The sequence below is a fragment of the Stegostoma tigrinum genome, chromosome 49 (genome assembly GCF_030684315.1).
Source record: "Stegostoma tigrinum isolate sSteTig4 chromosome 49, sSteTig4.hap1, whole genome shotgun sequence".
NCBI lineage: Eukaryota > Metazoa > Chordata > Chondrichthyes > Orectolobiformes > Stegostomatidae > Stegostoma > Stegostoma tigrinum.
Window position 1 is genome coordinate 3,432,584 of NC_081402.1, and position 18,848 is coordinate 3,451,431.

Genomic DNA, 18,848 nt, shown 5'->3' on the forward strand with positions numbered 1-18,848 from the left:
GAGTTTAAATTCAATTCACAAAAATGTGGAATCAAAAGCCAGTGTCATTAATGGTGACTACGGTCAGAGGGCAAATCTGCAGGATAGACTGAGATAATGTTGAGCTTATCAGGCTGCTTTCAGCCAGTTCATTTTTGCACCTATTCAGGTAAGAGCATTAGCCTCACCAGGTCCAAGCACCTATCCTCACACAGCAACACTGACTGACTGTCACATGGCTGCCCCTCAAGAGGTGGCCCAAACAAGGCACTGAGCTCAAGGGTGACTAAGGTCAGACAACAGATGCTGGGCTGGCCAGAGGGGGCTCCTGCATTCCCTCGCAGCGACAAAGGCACTGACAAAATGCTGATCAGCTGAATGGCATTCCCAGGGTTCCAGCACCGTTGCTTTTGTCAGACAAGTCTCTGCTGGCTTTCTTCAACGCTTCCCTTACCTGGGCCCTATCCTTTGTAAGTTGAGAGAGTGGAAGGATCCCCATTACCTTGTTCAAACTGTCCTTTCTAGTGAAACTGGACTGGCTGACGTCCGTAAGCAAGCTGTTGGGAGGTGTGGGCGGACGTGGTAACACCGGTTTCGGCACTGGGTGGGGGGGGGGGGGGGGGGGGGGGGGGGGGGGCGGGGGGGCGGGGAGGGAGGCAGGGGAAAGGAAATAAAAGGAAGAGAGAGAGGCTTCAGTATAACATTCTGCCCTGCGACACAACAGTACCACTCCCCAGGTTAAGAAGCAAATGGTGTTACCATCACTGAATCCCTCATGATCGACATCTTGGGGGTTACCATTGGCTAGAATATAAATTGGACTCTGCCCGACATCAATATTGTATCTACCAGAGCAGATCAGAGGCTGAGAATCCTGCACAACCCTCCTGACTCTAACCCCCCCACCCCACACACAGCCTGTCTCAGGCACAAGTCAAGAGGGTGATGGAATACCTCCCATTTGCCTTGGATGGGGGCAGCTCTAACGACACTCGAGAAGCCCAACATCACTCAGGACAGGGCAAGCCCCTGTCTGCTCGATCAACATGCTATAGCCCCACCTTCAACGCTCACTCCCTCCCTCCCCCGCTCGATTGACACACGAATCGCATTTCAACACACTCTCCCTCCCTCCCACCACAATCCCCAACCCCCCACCCCCAACCAAATCGACATACTGTCTACTCACGGGGTGTGTTGATGGTCATTGTCTCTTGTTTGCTCAAGCTACAGTGCTGGCTCTTCCTAGGGTCTGACCAGTTGCTCGGCGCACGGCTAGGCCCCGGTAATGGCTCTGGGGGCCGTCTCTGGGTGTACCGGTCCATCCTGGGGGGCGCCACGCTGGGAGGCAGCGGCGGAAGAGGCAGCGAACTCACAGTCGGCCTCCCTGTGGCACACAGAGGCATCAGGCTAACAGCATGACCACAAGCCATGGATATGTTGTACAATCACAACACCAGGCCCGTTCCTGGAGCAGGACAGAACAAAGTGCGATCCCACCCACCCTGAGCCATGGACGCAAATTCAGTCAAGTCATGGTACAGAAAGAGGACATGCAGCCCATGGTTTCTAAGTAAACTTGAAACTCACCATCAAGCCTGTCTCTTGAAATTGATTCCAATTAATTTACCCAGCACCAAGTTTTGACCATACGGCCTAGAATGACCAAGCCTATCGCACCCCATCCCCTCTACCCAAATCCACAGACGTACAGCACAGTCAAAGAGGTCAGATTTAACAAGTTGAAGGGCTGGCATGAATGTGGAAGTGTGGGGGCCACAGGCTGTATTTTGAGTTGGTCAAAAGGATCAAACCCGTCATCCGCACTGAACAACTTCGCAACAGGCGCTTCACAAACTCGGCTTCGAGTCCCGAGGACACAGACATAATGGCGGGCTCAGGTTAGTTTCAGCCATTCCTTCACTATCGCAGGGTCAAAAAATCCTGAAACCTCACCCCCTGCCCCCCACCTCACACAAGATGCTGCTGCCACCTTGAACTGCTGCACCACTAGAATCAGACTAACTGGGCACCGACACGCCCTCCCCTGCAAGTTATCACTGCGAGCGAAACACTACCAAGAGGTCAGCAAACACCGAACACACGCCCAAGTTAAAAACAGTTAAAACACCAGAGTTCTAGGTTGAAACTTCTACAGTGGAGGTTGAGCAAGAGTGAGGGGGGCAGCAAAAGGGAAAGCTGGGGTTGGGGGGGATAACAAGGAAGCAGAGGTAGGGGCTCCTCTACGTTACAGTGGCCAACCTTTGGCCTTCGCAGCCGCTCTGGGTTGTAATCCAGCCCCCAGTGAAAAGGGTACAGGCTATACTGTGACACATTTCCCACCCCCGCAGACCAACAGCAGAGCAGGAGTGTCGACAGGCACGAGGAAGCTGAGCAAGTCAAAACCAGAATCAGATCAGGGCGTGGTGGGGAGGGAGACGTCCGGGAGTCCAAGGTGACTGTGCAGTTATGCAGCCCAGACAGGAAGGGAAGTGCATCGAGACAAGCAGGTCCTTGTCGTTTCAATTCTGCGTTTGGGACGGACAATTCCTTTGGAGTCCTCATGTCCCATCCTCCTCCAACTGCTCACAACACCCCCAGCCCCAAACAGGTACTTGGCCTGGAGCTGGCAATTGTACTGTACAAACGAGGCCTTTCGGCCCGTCAATGCTGTACCTTACCGCCACTGCCCATACCAGTCCCACTTTCCCCACACTCGGCACGGCCTGGAACATTATGACGCTTCATTGGCTCAAAGGACTTGTTTTTTGGAAAAAGGTAGTGAGGTTTCCTGATCATCTCCCCTCCCAGGTAGCACATTCCAGGGCCACCCCCACCCCCCAAGTGGAATACTCCCTCCGGCCTTTCACTTTCAGTGTCTTCGTTAGTGCTCCCTTGACTAAAGGTGGCAGCTACTTTCTACCCAAACCTGTCCACGTCCCTTACACACCTCCATCAAATCTCCAGCTCTCCCGGCCTTGCTCCGCTCTGCTCCACAACCTGAACTTATCCAGTCTCTCTCCCATCACTGAGAAAAGCTGTCCCAGCCCAGGGCAACATCCTGGCGAAGCTGCTCTGAGCTACGTCCAGTGCAATCACATCCTTCCTACGGCGTGGTGACTGGAACAGTAAACACTACCCTAACCAGAACCCTGCTCAGCTCCGGTGTGACCGCCCTGCTTTTACAAACTCCAGCCACATCCCTCCCTCCCCAAACTGGCACTCGGTCAGGAATTTGCTGAAGCAAAGCTCTGCAGACCGGGTATGAAGTGCTGGGCAAAACAGAGGAAGACAACAGTGGATGTTTCAGGCCGGATGTGACTGTTTATTTTCTTTTTCCTCTTGCTGACCCGAGTGTTACGCTGCCCACCAATGCTGCCAGACTTGCACTAACACTTTGTCTGAATCTCATCCGTAGCTGGGCATCTCTAAAAGGGACAGGCTGGGACATGTTGATTTGAACAATAATTATTAGAGTCACTTTCGGGGGGGGGGGGGGGGGGGGGGGGGGGGGAGAGGAGGAATATCGACAATCCATCAGCCTCCACTCATTCCAGTAACTGAGGCATACAGCAAGGAAACGGACCCTTTTGTCCAACCAGTCCACACCAAACTAAACTCATCCCACCATTCTGCTCCTCGTCATTGTCCTGCCTAATCTTTCCCATTCATGTGCTTATCCATAAATGTAACTGTAACCACATCCACCACTTCTTCAGGAAATTCGTTCCCCAAACAAACCTCTTATTCTTTAAAAAAAAAATCGCTCTCCTCTCCCATTAAAAAATTGCTCCCCAAGTCTGGAAATCCCTAACCCCAGGGAAAAGCCACCTGCCATTCACCTTATGTACACCCCTGATTATCTTACAAACTTCTGTAAGGTCACCTCTCAACCTCCTGTGCTCCAAATACACGTGTTGTAGCAATGCCCTCCTCCCACAAAGGAATGAGAGCTGCCTCTTTTAAAGGTGGGGAGGGGGGCCTTTGGAGAAACCCAAGGAGAAGTAAAATTAAAGAGAGGCCTGGCTGCTTCAAACACACACGAGGTCTCTCTGCTGCAGCTCTGTCAACCACAGGGGAAGCCCTACGCAAGTTCTTGATAAAACAGATGTCTTTCTAAAGATTCTCCAGAGGGTGGGGGAAAACCCGAAATGCAATTGCTGACAGGAGTGATTCTGTCACAGCAGCAGTAAGCTCGGGTTTTTTTTTAGTTGGGGGGGGGGGGGGGGCGGCGGTGGGAGATGGCTGGCATGGAACTCCTTCCAATCCACCACTGTCATTTTGCAAAACACACAGGTGTCAATGCCAGGCACCCCCGTCTGCTCCAGCTCTAACAGGGATTAGTCCAGGTCAGGAGGGGGCTAGGACAATTCAGATCAACTCCTGACCACACTCTGAAGTGACCTTTTCAAAAGCTGCACAGCTCAAGGGATGATTAGGGAGAGGCAACAAATCCACCAGTCTCGACATTCCTAGTGGAGAAGGTAAAAGACAATTACAAGAAGTGAAGGGACTGGTGACAAATCTTTTCTGCATTAACAGTAGGGTGCACAGTTCGTCATCTCTGAGCGAAAGAAACTGACAGGGATTTCACATTCCTCCGAAACACATGGTCACAGTCACAGACCCACCGGAGCTGATCGAAGGCTTGGCTTCGTTCTGTCCTCTGCAGGCCCACAGGCACTGACCGAGGAATTCGCAGGCAGGATAACTGGTCACAAAAGAGCTTTGAAACTTCTTGCTCTGTCCCTGGTCCACGCTGAGGGAGGGCGAGGCAAGTTCGCCCCCTCAAACCTGCTCCACCGTTCAACCAGATCATTTATCTCAACTCTGCACTCGTTGAAATCTCTCGATCTCTGACTGAAACGCGCTCAATAACTGAGTCACTGTGGCAGAGGGTTCCCACCCCAGTCTAACATAGCTGATCTCTTATTCAGAGACTGTCCCCCACCACTCCCACCTCCCCTGGCTCCAGATTATATCCACTCCAAGCCAGGTAAAGATCCTTGTGAATCTACCCTGGCAGGCCGAGAATCTTGCGCTCTTCAATGAGAGGCCTCTCAGTTTTCTAACTTCTATAGAGAACTGAAACGCAGTCTCTCTCATCTCAGCTGTAGCACAGTCTGGTGATATGCGATAGAGGGAATGCAAACCCTTCCTTATGTAAGGGGAAGCGATGGCCTAGCGGTATTATCATTGGACTGTTAATCCAGGGACCTAGACAGCATTCAGAGTTCAAATCCCACCACAGCAGATGGTGGAACCGGAATTCAATAAATACCTGGAATTATGAGTCTGATTTGTCAATTGTCAGGGGAAAAACCCATCTGATTCACTGATGTCCTTTAGGGAAGGAACCTGCCATCCTTACCTGGTCTGGTCTCCAGGCCTGCAGCAATGTGATTAACTTAGAAATGCCCTCCGGGCAATGAGGAACACAGCACAGTGCAGGCCCTTCGGCCCACAATGTTGTGCCGAACCTTTACCCTAATCCTAAGAGATATCTAACCTCCACCCCTACTTTATACTATCATCCATAGCAGCTTAAATGCCCGTCGACCCTCTCCAGCCCTGGCCACTCGGAGTAAGGAGCCTACCTTTGGTTGTTTCCACTAGATCTACCTCCAATCACTTTAAAACTAAGCCCCCTCGTAATAGCTACCTCCACCCTCGGAAAAATTAGGGATGGGCAATAAAAGCTGCCTGGTCAGCGACGTCCTCATCCTGTGAATGAATAAAGAAAACAAAAGGGAGCTAAAACAGCAGCTGCTACTTCAGGTGCGGCCACACCAAGGCTCTACACAAATGCAGCAAGACCCACACCCCAGTCCTATTGAGGTAACAGCCTGTGGCAAGGGTGCAGTCCTTAGATTCTCTCTCAGGGGAGCTTTGGCGGCCTGACACTGGGGACGCCTGAATGTTACTTGCCACTTAACAGCCCATGTTTATAAAGGAAACTTGAGAGCGCTCTTGTGGCGTGCTGGCATTGACCTACCTGCAGACCAGGCGTTTGCTTCCCACCTGCGCCATGACATGTCTGAGCAGGCTGGTGGAAACACAGACACGACTGGGACACATGATTAGCTCCAGCAGATACACGATGTCTGAGTCAGAAATCTCCAGCTGGCCCAAATCGCTGACGTAATGTTGGACGACAGAGGCTGGCTCAGCCTGGAGACGAAACCAGGCGGCCAACTTGAAAGGAAACCTCAGGCTGTTTGACGAGTTTGTCAGCCCCTGGCAGCTCGCCAGAACCAACAGAAAGGGTTGGTGAGCTCCCAACGCTTTGCAAAGCTGTCTCACCGCATTATAATCCCCAAAGCCACGAACCTACTGGAGGAGCATCTCAACGAGATGGGACCATGCCCCTGGATGGCAATGCATTTCCAAGGCGACACAGCGAATGCCAGTTGTGTGTGTTGGGCTTTTAAGGAAGGGAGAGCGCGTGGCGCAGTGTAATGTCCCATCATTCAAGCCCGACCCCACTCCAGAGCCTACTCTCCACCATCAACACAGCCAAACAGGCTGGTTAATGATTTCTGAGACATGTGGCTGTTGGTGAGTGCAGGAGAGTTAGACGCAGATACAGGCCCCCTCGTGCTGGTAACCTGTACCAGGAAAACATTCACAGCAGAAACAAACAACCATGTGTTTGGGCGTTCCTCACGTGCACAGGAAGAGTCTTAGTTGTGAAGAGCAGTGACTGAGTTTAACTTGTATGAACGGATAAAACAGAAGGCAATGAAGCACTTTAATAAAATGACATTGAGGAGGAAGATTGGCTTTGATCTACTCCAATGGTAGACCACAGTCAAGGGGCTGAAAGGCCTCCTCCTGCTCCAATGCTGCCTTTGCAAAGGCAGAAGAACAAGAATGCAGCAACTGCAGGCAAATAATCAGCCCACAGAGAGCCGTCCCCCGGCTGAACAAACAGGGGAATGGCGCACAGAGAGCCATATCCCACTAAATACGCCCTGATGAGTAACAGCTGAGGGGTAATGGGGAACATACCTGACAGGATAATGTCCCTGGCTCGGCAGAGGTTTAGACTGGTGAGAACGTGCAGCAGCTGTCCCACAGTCCCATTACGGTTCATCCAGTACCACATGACGTTCTGTGTCCGGCCGCGTTCCCCTCTGCTCTCCAGCAATCGAAGTTCAGTCACATCACTGACAAGGGAGGAAGCTGGGGTGGGGTATGCAGTATGGTGGAAAACAGAAAACAAAAAACAAATCAATCCCTTTTTACAACCTAACTGTACAGCTCAGCGGCCAATTATCAGGCTCCCTCATCTTGCTCAGAGACTGTGCAGGACTTGCTGAAAGGGCAGGACCAAACACATCACCCCCACCTGCCCCCGAAAACAGCTCTAAATGATTCTCTGCTCACTATCGCATCGTAGCATCAGGAAGCCTTGCTATAGGCTGTTCAATTGCTTGATGAATTCCCACGTTACACCCCGACCACTTAATGTAGACATTAAGTAAAAAACAAAGTATACGGCTGTTCTAAACTACTTAATGCAAAAAAAGTGGCAGCATTAACGATCGCTCCGTAAGCTGCTAACTGAACAGCAATTATTACACTGCTGTAAAACACTCCTGGGGCTGCAGGCAGGGGCTGGGTCAGAAGCAGGTTCTAATTTATCCTTTTCGTGTGTTCACCAGCCAGTGTGCTGCAGGACAGCTTCTCACAGTGGGGAAGGGAGTGTCGGAGTAAGGAGGAAAGGTCAGCTCTGGTTCAAATTCCCAACAAGAATTCTCATGCAGATAAGGAGTGGGCTACATCCGAGTGGTTTAACAATGAAACAAAAAACCCACCTCGGGACAGAACACACCCACAAATAACAGCACAGAGCCATTATGCAGCTGGACTTGGGCTTGCACAAACCAAGCTTCCCCATCTCCAACCTCCCTTGGCTTTATATAGTTTTTTGATGTTTGTTTCTCACAGCAGATTTACACACAGAATCAGTCTCACTGCTCCCTGACTGCAGTGACACCATTTCACCTTCTCTCCAAAATTTGTTTTCCTAGACACTTTCACTCATCCCTGGTAACGTGCTGAAGTCTGAGCCCATTCTGCGTTGAGCCTCAGTTGCCAACCTGCACCAAGGTTACTGGCTCCCAGCTCCGAAACACCACACTGCCAAATTCTCCAGCCCATCTGCTGCTTAAGCTCTTAGGCGTGCCCTCATTACCCCTGCACTCAACTATGCCACCGCGCTCTTGCGCATTCCACTTTCCAGAAACTCCAGGTCACTTGAAATTCTGACAGCTTCGCACGCTTTGCCACCCACCCCACCACCGTGACCAAACAAGCAGGTGTCACAGCCCAAGCGTTTGAGTTCACACCGTAGGTAATCTAACCTAAACCAGGAGAGTTTGGGGTGAAAGTCTTCCAGTTAGTAGAAATGAGAGTGTTGCGGCCATGAGAATTGTGGAAGGACCCTGTCAGAGGGCTCACACAGAAGGGAAGTTTAAAACTGCCTCTGCTGAAGGAGAGTTAACCGGGAGGAGTTCACCTTCACTACCCTGGCTAGCTGCGACTCCACCTTCAAGGAACTGTGGACCCTAAGGTTTGGCAAAACTCACCCAGGACCTTACTATTAAGTGTACGAGCCCCTCCCTAATTTGCTTTGCCAATATGTGCGTAAGCATGGTCTATCGTCAGATGGTAACAAGGATGCCCAAACTCCTGCCCTACTCTGCTAACCCAGAGATGCCAAACCTGCTTCCTGCAAGCTTACAGCTCAGCAATGGAGTCAACGAGATTGCGAAGCAGGGGCCTCGGAGTTTGCATCACACCAGCTCCATGCCGCTGCGCGGAGTCGTCACTGGGGAGGTCTGCACCGTAAGCACTTATCTGATCAGATTACAATCACCACTACCAGTTGAAGAGGTGAGGTTTACCTTGTTTTACCACAAGCTCTCCACATGACTGAATAACATGCACCACATTCACAGCAGGCCTGACGGGCGCACGCGCACACAAATATACAGACACAGTGATTTAAATCAGCCGTTAACATTAAAGCAACCTCAGGAGGCCACATGGGGCACAGAGCAGGTTGGAGGGGGCACCATTGTAACTCATCAGGGCAAAGGGCCTGGTGATGGCTTCCGAACATCACATCCTCTCTTTAAATCTGCACGCGCAGTGTAATGGTATCTGCTGACTCATCACACTGGCGTTGGGGGTGGGGCATCAGTGTGGGCTTGTTGGGTCGGAGGGTCTGTTTCCAAACTGATTTTTGGGAACGAATCACTGTTACAGAGAAAGTGTTAGGCGTTATGTCAAAGCACACATCAGCCTCTTGCTAAACCTGCTGTACGTTTCTGATACTTTTATCTGTTACAAGCTGACTCGGGGGGGAGGGGGGGCCACATCGAAGGGAACTACACGAATTAAGAGTGCATGGTGTACGTTGTAGCGTATTAAACCGAGCGGAGGGTTGGTTAGTTGGCAGGAAATAGAGATTAGCCTGAAATGAGTCACTCCCGGGCTGACAAGATGGAATGGGTGCTGTGCCACAGGAGACTCATGCTGATGCCCCAGCTACTCTCAATCTTTATTAATTACCTACAAGAATGAACGTGAATTATGGCTATTATATCTGTTTATGATACAAAGGTAGGGAGGAAAGTATATTGCAAAGAGGACATAGTATCTATAGTGGCACAGAAACAGCTTGAGGGTGAGCAGATGGATTATATCATGGGAAAATGTAAACTTATCCAGGATGAACAGAAAAGCAGTATATTATTTTTAAAAATAAAATGTACAGCAGGGACCGGATGGAGGTGTACTGGATGACGAGGGGCATGGATTGGAAAGTAGCCGTTCTCTGGAGGGTGAATAACAAGGGGTAACGTCAAAGGGAAGGGGTTTAGATAGGTTCTGTAGAACAGCTTTCTCGCCCGGGGGGGGGAGGGGGGGGGGGGCATGACGTACTACCAGGGAGGGTTGATGAGGCAGGAAACCTCACAACATTTAAAAGTAACAAACACCAAAATTGCTGGAAAAGCTCAGTAGGTCTGGCAGCATCTGTGAAGCGAAATCAGAGTCAATGTTTCAGAGCTGATTCCAAGGAAGGGTCACCGGATCCAAAATGTTAACTCTGATTTCTCTTCACAGATGCTGCCAGGCCTGCTGAGCTTTTCTAGCAATTTCAGTGTTTATTCCTCATTTACAGCATCCACAGTCCTGTCAGGTTTTATTTAACCTTTAAAAATGTATTTGGATGAGCCCATGGAGTATCACCAAGCCTTTGAGCCTAGTGTGGCTCGTGGTGTGCTTTCAGCAGTACAGCATCGATGGGCTGAAGGGCTTTTATCATATTGTATTCCTATATGATTGCAGAGCTTGGAGGTACAGATGGATCTGGGCATGTTGACAGGTTCATTACACAACATTTGTAAGCAGGCCACGTTTACATGTTTGTGGCTTTGTAGGCATCTGTCTAGGCCAGCATTTCTTGCCTGTGCTCTATTCCCCAAGGACAGGGAACAGCTAGCACGTTGTGGTGGGTCTGGAGTCACGAGTCACCACCGGAGACCAGGCAGTTGTGATGGGCTACAGGTGGTGCAGCACTCAGTCGGTTTTCGGGTAGCTGGTGTGACAGGGCTGGGAAGTCAGCTTGTCATGAACTGGCCAGTTTGGTGAGCGTACAAAGTGACCCTGTCCTGTAGTCTCCAACAAATGCAGATCATGGCAGTAATACGTTGCAGGATCGCACTATGGCAAGCCCCTTCCGCAATGGGCCAAGAGTAGGTCATTCAGTAATTCCTGCCTGCTCAGCCTGTCAGGAGGATTAGGTCATACAGCACAAGAAACAGACCATTCAGTACAACACATCCATGTTGACCAGATGTCCTAAATTAATCCAGTCAGCATGTGCCAGCATTTGAGTCATATCCCCGTAACCACTCAAACACTGTCTTGCCTTTTACCCAGCCCATCCTTCGGTGCCATTCTGGTAACCAGAAGAAATCTTTCCATCTCTATTTTAAACATTTTCAAAAAGACAGATGCCACAGCCCTCTGAGGTCAAGAATTCCAAAGATTCACAAACTGTTCATGCAAAATCATTGCTCCTCATCCATCAGCCAAGTGGCGTGCTCCTCCATTTCTTTTCGTCCTCCCCCAAACCCCTCCGGCTTTCTCTAGATTTAATCTGTCCTGTCCTGGGTATTATTTCAATGGAGAAAGATTGTAGAAAGCTTCCACACAAAGGGACTTGGCAGGGGGTGTGGGTGGGTGGGAAACCAGTTCACAAAACACGGAAAGCTAGCAGACAGGTACAGCAGGGAATCGGGAAGGCTAATGGAATGTTGGCCCTTGTTTTAGAGGGGTTGGAGTATAACAGTAGCAAAGTGTTTACAACTGTACGAGGAGTTGGACAGACAACATCTGGAGTAGGGAGCACAGTTTTGGTCCTCTAATGAAATAATACCATTTCATTGGAGGCAGTCCAGAAAGTTCACTAGATGATCCCTGGTTTGGAGGGACTGCCTTACGAGTGAAAGTTAAATAATTTGGGGCTGTACTCACTGGAGTTTAGAAGCATGAGAGGTGATCTCACTGAAACATATCTGATTCTTAAGGGACTTGACAGTGTCAATGCTGAGAATGTTTTCCATCTCACAAGAAAGTAGAAGACAAGAGGGCTCAATCTCAGAATAAAGGGGCACCAATTTAAGACTGAGACGAGGAGGAATTTCTTCTCAGGAGGGCTGAGTGTGTTTGGAACTCCTTACCAAAGAGAGCTGTGGAGTCACAGTCCTTGTGTATAGTTGAGACTAAGATAGATTCTTGAATAAGGGTTACAGGGAAAGGGCAGAAAAAGTTGATATGAGGAATGCTGGATCAGCCACAATCCTATTGAATGGTAAGCAGGGTGGAGGGGCAGAATGGCTGACTCTTGTTCTTACTTCTTATTGATCAGGCAATTCTTGTAATTCTTACACTTACATGAAACATCACACCATATTTACATTACCACAAAGTATTTTTCATAATGACAGTGAGGGGAAAAGGTTTAAAAGGGGCATAAAGGAGAACACTTTCACACAGAGGGTGGTGCATATATGGAACAAGCTGCCAGAGGAAGTGGTGGGGGCTGGTTTAATTAGAACATATAAAAGGCATCTGGGTGGATACACGAATAGGAAGGATTTAGAGGGGTACGGACCAAATGCTGGCAACTGAGACATGAATTTAGGATCTCTGGTCAGCATGGAGGAGTTGGACTGAAGAACCTGTTTCAGTGCTGTATGTCTTCATGACTTTATGACGGAATGTGACACAAGTTCATGGCGCAATTTTGACTATTTTGCATGTAAAATACCAGGACAATATTCAAGATTATTCTTACACTGGGTAGTCCAGTACAGGCACAGGCCCTTCAACCCTCCACGATGCTATTCTGAACAAATCCGATTGGTGTGCAGATAATCCATAACCCTCTATTTTCTGCCTTCTCATGTGTCCTGATTCATTTAAATAACTTTAAAAATCAAGCCTCAGCTGCACTGGCAATAAAATGCAAAATACGTAGAGGTAATTTCACACCTAATTGCAATATATAAAGATAATTCCATACATAATTGTTTCACACTCATTCGTACCATATGACATTGTTCAATTATCTATGAAATAATCAAGATTACTTCACACCTAATTACAGGACATAAAGATTAAATTTACAGAGAAAGAATATTTGTACTTTCTCGCAACATGCAGAGATGACCTGGCGACTAGATTTGCTGTGTACAAATCTAAGATTTGAAATTATCAGAAATATATAGATTATGGCGCACACCAGCCACTGCAGAATGTGAATCACACTGTGCACATATACATTAATTGATTGACATGCTAGGACTTCTGAAGCTAGAAAATATTAAATAACAAAAACTTTCCTTCAATTTCTTCCTGCCCTTTTGAGATAAACTGAAGGTGTATGACTCTTTAAAAAGCCACAAACAGCTGCAAATAAATCAAAATGGCTAACTGGATGCCAAAATAAAGACAAAGAATTATGGATTATGGAAATCTGAAACAAAACCAGAAAATTGCTGAAGAAACTCAGGTTTGGTAGCATGTGAAGACAGAAACAGTTTTGAGTCCAGCGGTCCTCCCTCAGAACTCTCAGCATCCAGGAAACTGTGGCATTAATTCGATGACAGCGGGTCAGTCAAGGAAGAGGGGAGTGGAAAGGATACGTAGAGACAGAGCCCAGAAAGACAAAGGGAAAAAGTTAGGCAGGATTATTGCCAGCAAGCCAGGGCGACAAAAAGCTAGACAGGTGATAAATCCTTGGCCAACAGCTCTGTGTCCGGCTTGCTGCAGTGCTCCAGCAAAGCTCAGCACGTGCTAGAAGAACAGCACCTCATTTTCTGTTCGGGGACCCTACAACATTCTGGACTCACTATGGAGTTCAGCAATTTTAGGGCTTGAGCTTCTCCTATCTCCTTGCCCATACTCCCACAAATGTCCGGCTATTACACACAACCCATAATCTATTTTTGGTCACTAATAGATGTTCCTTCTCCCAGGCTGATCATCACCCACTCTCGTCAGTTCAACTGTTCTTCTCTCTTAAGGTCCGATCCCCCACCTATCATTTACTCCTTGCCCCCTCCCCGCAACTCCTATCTTCTGCATTTAAAAAAAGACATTTTCCCAGCCACCAAGAGTTCTGATGAAGGGTCACCGGACCTGAAGCGTCAACTCTATTTTTTCTTTCACAGATGCTGCCAGATCTATTGAGCTTTTCTTGTGATTTATGGTTTCGCAAATGGGATGTGACCTTTATACACAGAGGACTGGAGTATAAGAATGCAGAAGTTTCACTACAGCTATATAAAACCATCTGAAGGGGGAAGGGTCACTGGGCATGAAACATTAACTCTCTCTCTCTACAGATGCTGCCAAACCAGCTGAGCTTTTAAAGCAATTTCTGAGTAGGTAAACTAAATTCCACTAAAGACAGATGTGCAGCACGGAAACAGACGTTTTGGTCCAACTTGTCTGTGCTGACTAGATTTCCCAATGTGACCTAGTCCCATTTGCCAGCATTTGGCCCATATCCCTCTAAACCCTTCCTACTCACGTACCCAATCAGATGGCTTTAGTAACTGTACCAGCCTCCACCACTTCCTCTGGTAGCTCTTTCCATATACTCCCCACACTCTGCAGAAGCAATTGCTCCTTAGGTCCCTTTTAAACTTTTCCCCTCACCTTAAAAATTTACACCAAGTTTTAGGCTCCCCTACCCTGGGGGAAAAGGCCTCAACAGTTCACCCTATCCATACCTCTCGTGATTTTATAAAACCTCTAAGGCTCCCTCCCCACCTCCCACCAAGAGTCCAATGACCCAGCCTCTCCCTAAAGCACAAACCCTCCAAAATCCTTGTAAATCTTTTCTGCACCCTTTCAAGTTTCACATCTTTCCTATAGCCAGGAGGCCAGAATTGATCACAGTATTCCAAAACTGGCCTCACCAGTAGTTGGAGATTTGAGAAGTGGGGGCATAGAATAAAACAGCCTTTATTGTCGCATTTACTCTGAGTATAGTGAAGAGTTCTCACATCACCAATTACAGCACCAACACTGATACTAATGTACCTAGGAACAGCTTCTTTAGTTTTAAGGTGGGAATTACAGCCTAATCTGTTCAGGATCAACGTTTGGAACTCTCTTTCAGTGGATTAGAAAAATAGGAACAAAAGGTGCAGGAGTAGGCCATTCAGCCCGTCAAGCCTGAACCACCACTCTAAGATCACGGCTGATCATGCAACTTCGGTATCCCATTCCCACCCTCTGCCCATACCCCCGATCCCTTTAGCCATGAGGGCCACATCCAGCTCCTTCCTGAACGTATCTAATTAACTGGCCCCAACAGCTTCCTGTGGGAGAGAATTCCACAGGTTCACAGCTCTCTGACTGAAGAAATTCTTCCTCATCTCAGTCCTGAACAGCTTACCCTCTCAGACTGTGACTCCTTGCTCTGGACTTACCCATCATCAGGAACATTCTTAACATTCTGTCCAGCCCCATCAGGGTTTTACATGTTTCTATGATATCCCCTCTCATTCTTCTAAATTCCAGCAAGTACAAGCCCAGCTAACCTAGTTTTTTTTGCCTCATCCGTCAGTCCTGCCACCCTGGGAATCAGTCTGGTGAACCTTTGCTGAACTCCCTCAATCTGGATGTGAGTTTGCTCGCTGAGCTGGAAGGTTTGTTTTCAGACATTTCATCACCATTCTAGGTAACATCATCAGTGAGCCTCCGGTGAAGCGCTGGTGTTATGTCCTGCTTTCTATTCAACCTGAGCTACAAATCTTCTCAAAACACGCAAACTCCCTCAATATCAAGAATGCCTTTCCTCAGACTAAGAGACCAAGACTCAAGTTGTGGTCTCACCAATGCCTGTATACCTGTAACAAGACATCCTTACTCTGATGATCAAATTCTCTGGTTATGAAAGTCAGCATGTCATTATCTTTCCTCACGGCCTGCTGCACCGCACGCCAACAGCACACCTTGTCCCAACCTGCCACAAATCAGACAATAATCTGCTTTTATGACCAAAGTGGATAGCCTCACTTTTATCCTCATTGTATTGCATTTGCCAAGTACCTACCCATTCAGCCAGAAACGGAATTAGACTCAGATCTTAATTGTCAAGTCTAGATCACGTTGCGGCTGTACAGGTCATTGGTGAGGCCACTTTTTGGAATACTGTGTTCAATTCTGGTCTCCCTGCTGTAGAAAGGATGTTGTGAAACTTGAAAGGTATTAGATAAGATTTACATAGATGTTGCCAGGGTTGGAGGGTTTGATCTATAGGGGGCAGGCTGAATAGGTTGGGGCTAATTTCCCAGAATGTTGGAGGCTGTGGGATGACCTTAAAGAGGCTTATAAAATCATGAGGGGCATAGGTAGGGTGACAAGTATAGGGGCATAGGTTTAAAAGGAGGGAGGGGAAAGAGTTAAAAGGGATCTAAGGAGCACCTTGTTCACACAAGAGGGTGGTGTGTGTATGGAATGAGCCACCAGAGGAAGTGTGGAGGCTGGTACAATTACAACATTTAAAAGGCATCAGAATAGGAAGGGTTTAAGAGGGTTATGGGCCGAATGCTGGCAAGTGGGGCTGGATTTATTTAGGATATCTGATAGGCATGGACAAGTGGGACAGTCTGTTCCCATGCTGTACATCTCTATGTAGGAATAAGAGTGAAAAGCGTAAGAAGTTATCACCCGGGGCACCGAGATAGATAAATCGTTGCTCAGCAAGTAAAATGGGCTGAAGGTAGGTGGGCGACCTAATTCCACTTGATCAGCCACTGGAATGGGGCAGCAGGGTTCGAGGGGTTGAATGGCTACCCTGGATCCTCAAATCTCGCGTTAACTGATCAAGAAGAAGGGTGCGCGCTCTCGCTGTCTCTCACCGAAGCGGTTCCAGTCGCCACTGCCCAGCGAGTCCATCACCGTGCAGAATTCGCACATGGTGGCGGCGGGCAGCTTGTAAGCGTACTCAGTGGTCCAGCTCCACTCGGACATCGTCCTGTCTTTGGTTCGTGCCGGTCTAGGCCGCAACCCGTTCCTATGGAAACCAAACAGAGCTCCTCACCCTCCAACGCCGAGACCCGCGACTGGCGTCGCCGCCACTCCTCGGGACCCGGGGCCCGATTGGACGCCTCCCATTGGCTGACCGCCCCGCCAATCGGACAGCGCCCAACGCGTCTATTCGTCCCCACACAGCGAAAAAAACATAAAATAACCCCACGTGTCCCTCGCTCCCATTGGTCGAAACTGCAGCCACGCAGAGAGGAATCACGAACTGGATTGGTCGGCCCAGGAGGAGCTCGAGAAGTTACCGCCCCCGTCACGGTGCCTGCCATTCGATTGGCCATCCGGCCACGTCGTCATAGGCATTCCTATTCCCCATTGACCAAACCCGCTGCCACTCAGAATGCAGCTGGAGTTGATTGGTCGGCCGGTGAGTTTGTGGGCTCAATGAAGTCCATGCCCCCTTACTTCCTTCTCCGCCCCTTCCCAATCACGAGCCGGCTCTGTCCCACCTCCACTCAAACGCGATTTCGGCAAACGGACACCGCCCACGGCCAGTTCGCGGTTTGATTGGTCCGACAGTCTGTCACTCTAATCCCACTTACGGCTTTGTGCCCGCACCTTTATCAGCGATTGGCTCAAGGACAGAGCGCGCTGTTGACGATTGGCTGGTGCCCCTTCAATCAGATAGTTCGCATGAACCTGACCCTTGACCCAAGAAAAATACCAATACCCGAAAGATGTTTAAAACTTTCATTATGTTATTATAATGAGATTGGGAGTCTTCATAAATACAAAATGACCGTCTTGAGCCCAATTGCAGAGCAGATCTCAGAACGATACATGACAAAAGAGACCATTCGGCCCATCAACTCTGTGCTGACCCTAAACTTTGTCCGCTCCCACTGTCAGCACTCGGTCCACAGCCTTGAAAGTAAAGACACTCGAAGTGCTCCGCCGCATTTTGAAGTTCAGCAGCGCAGTATTCCATCAGCACTGACCCTCTGACAGTGCCCGCTCCCTCAGCACTGACCCTCCGACAGTGCGTCGCTCCCTCAGCACTGACCCTCCAACAGTGCCCACTCCATCAGCACTGACCCTCTGACAGTGCCCGCTCCCTCAGCACTGACCCTCTGACAGTGCCCGCTCCCTCAGCACTGACCCTCTGACAGTGCCCGCTCCCTCAGCACTGACCCTCTGACAGTGCCCGCTCCCTCAGCACTGACCCTCTGACAGTGCCCGCTCCCTCAGCACTGACCCTCTGACAGTGCCCTCTCCCTCAGCACTGACCTTCCGACAGTGCCCGCTCCCTCAGCACTGACCCTCCAACAGTGCCCACTCCATCAACACTGACCCTCCGACAGTGCCCGCTCCCTCAGCACTGACCCTCCGACAGTGCCCGCTCCCTCAGCACTGACCCTCCGACAGTGCCCGCTCTCTCAGCACTGACCCTCCGACAGTGCCCGCTCCCTCAGCACTGACCCTCCGACAGTGCCCGCTCCATCAGCACTGACCCTCCGACAGTGCCCACTCCATCAGCGCTGACCCTCTGACAGTGCCCACTCCCTCAGCGCTGACCCTCTGACAGTGCCCACTCCATCAGCACTGACCCCTCCGACAGTGCCCACTCCATCAGCGCTGACCCTCTGACAGTGCCCACTCCCTCAGCACTGACCCTCCAACAGTGCAGCGCTCCCTCGGCACTGACCCTCCAACAGTGCCCACTCCATCAGCACTGACCCTCCGACAGTGCCCACTCCCTCAGCACTGACCCTCCGACAGTGACCGCTCCCTCAGCACTGACCCTCTGACAGTGACCACTCCCTCAGCACTGACCCTCCGACAGTGACCACTCCCTTAGCACTGACCCTCCGACAGTGCCCACTCCCTCAGCACTGACCCTCTGACAGTGACCGCTCCCTTAGCACTGACCCTCCGACAGTGCCCACTCCATCATCATTGACCCTCCGACAGTGCCCACTCCATCAGCACTGACCCTCCGACAGTGCCCACTCCATCAGCACTGACCCTCCGACAGTGCCCGCTCCCTCAGCACTGACCCTCCGACAGTGCGGAGCTCCATCAGCACTGACCGTCCGACAGTGGTTGCTCCCCCTGGTGCTGACCCTGCAACAGCAAGGCACTCCCTCCGAACTGACCCCCTGACAGCACCCACTCCATCAGTGCTGACCCTCCAATAGTACTGACGGGAGTGCCACGCAGTTGGAAGGTGTGTAAGGATACAGTGCCGCACTGTTAGAGGGTCAGCGCGGAAGGAGCGGGCACTGTCG

The 18,848-nt window shown here is 49.9% G+C and overlaps 1 protein-coding gene across 1 annotated transcript in view; it reads right to left on the bottom strand.

Moving 5' to 3' along the window:
• Window positions 1-16,658, bottom strand: part of irak1 (interleukin-1 receptor-associated kinase 1) — a 33,343-nt gene extending 16,685 nt beyond the window's left edge. The window contains exons 1-4 of the mRNA XM_059643195.1: window positions 16,437-16,658; window positions 6,991-7,164; window positions 1,169-1,366; window positions 482-579 (exon numbers count right to left, since the gene is read on the bottom strand). Coding sequence (XP_059499178.1) covers window positions 482-579; window positions 1,169-1,366; window positions 6,991-7,164; window positions 16,437-16,548 — 582 coding nt within the window. The 5' untranslated portion in view covers window positions 16,549-16,658. The remainder of the gene's footprint in view (window positions 1-481; window positions 580-1,168; window positions 1,367-6,990; window positions 7,165-16,436) is intronic.
• Between the last annotated feature and the right edge of the window lie 2,190 nt (window positions 16,659-18,848).